The sequence below is a fragment of the Mandrillus leucophaeus genome, unplaced genomic scaffold (genome assembly GCF_000951045.1).
Source record: "Mandrillus leucophaeus isolate KB7577 unplaced genomic scaffold, Mleu.le_1.0 Scaffold20, whole genome shotgun sequence".
NCBI lineage: Eukaryota > Metazoa > Chordata > Mammalia > Primates > Cercopithecidae > Mandrillus > Mandrillus leucophaeus.
The window spans coordinates 5,235,511-5,238,004 of record NW_012102032.1 but is presented as its reverse complement, the minus strand read 5'-3'; the positions used below and the strand labels follow the sequence as shown (position 1 = coordinate 5,238,004).

Below are 2,494 nucleotides of genomic sequence, written 5' to 3'. Positions count from 1 at the left end.
TTAAAAGGTTACTGTACTGTAACCCCCTTGGGGATGCAGAAATAAAGAGTGTGTTGTGCGCCTGCATTTTGAATGCAACCCCCCATGGGGCAGGTGTGAAATATTCCACTTGTGGCCTCATGGTGGCACTCAAAAAGGCTGGAATTGTGGAGCATTTTGGATTTTCCAGTGAGGGATGCTCAGCCTGCACTAGAGAGAAGTCCCTGCCGAGGCTGGTAGGAGGGCATGGAACAAGCCAACCACACTCTCATGTCCTAGAGTTCGGGCCCGTTTCCTCTTGGTTTGACACATATAGAACAACGGATCAGTTGGGGACAGGCTTAAAATAGCCCTTGGAGACTGTTGTTAAGTCGTCCCCAAACCACTTCCCCTTTCATTAATTAAATGACATTTTAGGATGCCCTGCCGTGCCAGTGCTTCCTGGGGACTCTTGGCAGAAGAGTCAAGGATGGGTGTGCCATAGAGAATCATGGGGCCAGGGAATTGCAGAACAGGGAGACCATATACTCCAACCCCCTCTGTGTAGGGGAGAAACTGAGGCCTCTGCCCTTCCCCCTTTTGATGCTGTGTGGGAAGGAAATTTTAAAGGACTTATTCTAAAAATCTGGGGGAAAACAAAAGAAAGTTGAATAACAATGTGAAAATCGGATCCCATCCAAAGGGCCCTGTTTGTTTTTATTATTTGTGGCTCTCTCCTGTGAGCTTCCTTCTCAGCCATTTGTCTGTTCTCAATCCGGGATCCCTTCTAGACAGACTCCTTTAAAATGTTTGGAATCTTCCTTCTTCCTTGAACAGGCTAGGTCTCAGTATCATGAGCATGACCCTTACCAAGAAATCAACAGATCAGCCCCATATGGAGTAGAAGGTTCCTGTCTTAAACGCTGACTTCTCCAGGTCCCTGCCACCCAGCCCAGTCAGGGCCCAGAAGAGCTTTCATCCAGTGCAGGAGCCATTTTCAGGAAGGACCCTCTCTCAGGGATGTGCCCAGGTGTCTGCACAGGTTGCTGTCACAGAGCTGGCTCCCTTTTGGGAGCAAGGTTTCAGGATGTTGCCTCTGACCCCAGTCCTAGGAATAGTACCAGGAGCACTAACTCAGATGTTGTTTTTTTCTAGGTTCCTTCTGACCAAGGGGACATGGCTCTGAAGATGATGAAACTGGTGACTCAGCAAGAATAGGGTGAATGGGGCTGGAGATGAGCTGGTTTGTTTGGCCTTGGGGCACAGAGCTGAGCTGAGGCCTCCGAAGCTGTAGGAAGCTGAAGCTTTAGGAAGCACCATTCTTCCCTGTATCTACCTGAGTGATCAAGAAGGTTCTGACCAGTTGCCGCAGAGGATAAAAATCATTGTCTCTGGAGGCAATTTGGAAATTATTTCTGCTGCTTAAAAAACCTAAGATTTTTTTAAAAAATGGATTTGTTTTAATCAAAATGAAGGATGATAATAGATTATTACTTTTTCTTATGACAGAAGCAAATGATGTGATTTATAGAAAAACTGGGAAATACAGGTACACAAAAAATAAATCAACACCTGTATACCCCCTTCCCAGGGTTACCAATTTAGCATATGTCCTTGCAGATTTTTTTTTTTTTTTTGCTATATATACATATATATTTTTTACCAAAATGAATCATTACTGTATGTTGTTTCACTATTTGTTTGACATATCAGTATATCCAAAACACCTTTTCATGTCAATAAATGTTCTTCTATAACATTTGTAATGGCTGTGGAGCATTCTACTTTATGGTTATACGCTAGTTTATTTACAAAATTCCCAATTGCTTCCGACAAGTATAATAATTTCTAGTTTGTTGCTATTATACACAGTGTGCTCTGTTGATTCACCCTGATAGTTAGATTTTTTGTACCTCCTTATTTTCTTAGAATAAATTCATAAAAGTGTAATTATTTAGTCCAAGGATTGCCACATTTCCTTAAAATCAAAATAATTAGCTCAGGACTTTTAACTTTTTATTCATAGCTCAAGAGCTACATAAGAAGGTTCGACGCCATGGCTCACACCTATAAACCCAGCACTTTGGGAGGTCGAGGCAGGAAGATCACTTGAGCCCAGGAGTTCAAAAACAGCCTGGGCAACGTAGGGAGACCCCATTTCTACAAAAAAAGTAAAAACATTAGCTGAGCATGGTGGCACACACCTGTAGTCCCAACTACTCGGGAGGCTGAGGCAGGAGGATCACTTGAGCCAGGGAGGTTAAGGTTGCAGTGAACCATGATCAAGCCACTCACTGCAGCCTGGGTGACAGAGAAACGCCCATCTCAAAAAAAAAAAAAATCTGCGTCGGGGATCTAACAGCTTCTAGAACTGTCTGAAAGAAATACCACCTCTTGTAGTTGCAGGGCTGATGTTTTATTTATGTATGTATGTATGTATTTATTCATTTGAGACAGGGTCTCACTCTGTGACCCAGGCTAGAGTGCAGTGGCACAATCATGGCTCAGGTGATCCTCCTGCCCCAGCCTCCTGAGT

General features: G+C 43.6%; 1 protein-coding gene across 1 annotated transcript in view; it reads left to right on the top strand.

The window, feature by feature from the left end:
- SCPEP1 (serine carboxypeptidase 1) overlaps positions 1 to 1,720 on the top strand; it is a 36,121-nt gene extending 34,401 nt beyond the window's left edge. Inside the window, exon 11 of the mRNA XM_011979265.1 lies at positions 1,114 to 1,720. Within this exon, the coding sequence (XP_011834655.1) occupies positions 1,114 to 1,176 (63 nt within the window). The 3' untranslated portion in view covers positions 1,177 to 1,720. The remainder of the gene's footprint in view (positions 1 to 1,113) is intronic.
- The last annotated feature ends 774 nt before the right edge of the window (positions 1,721 to 2,494 follow it).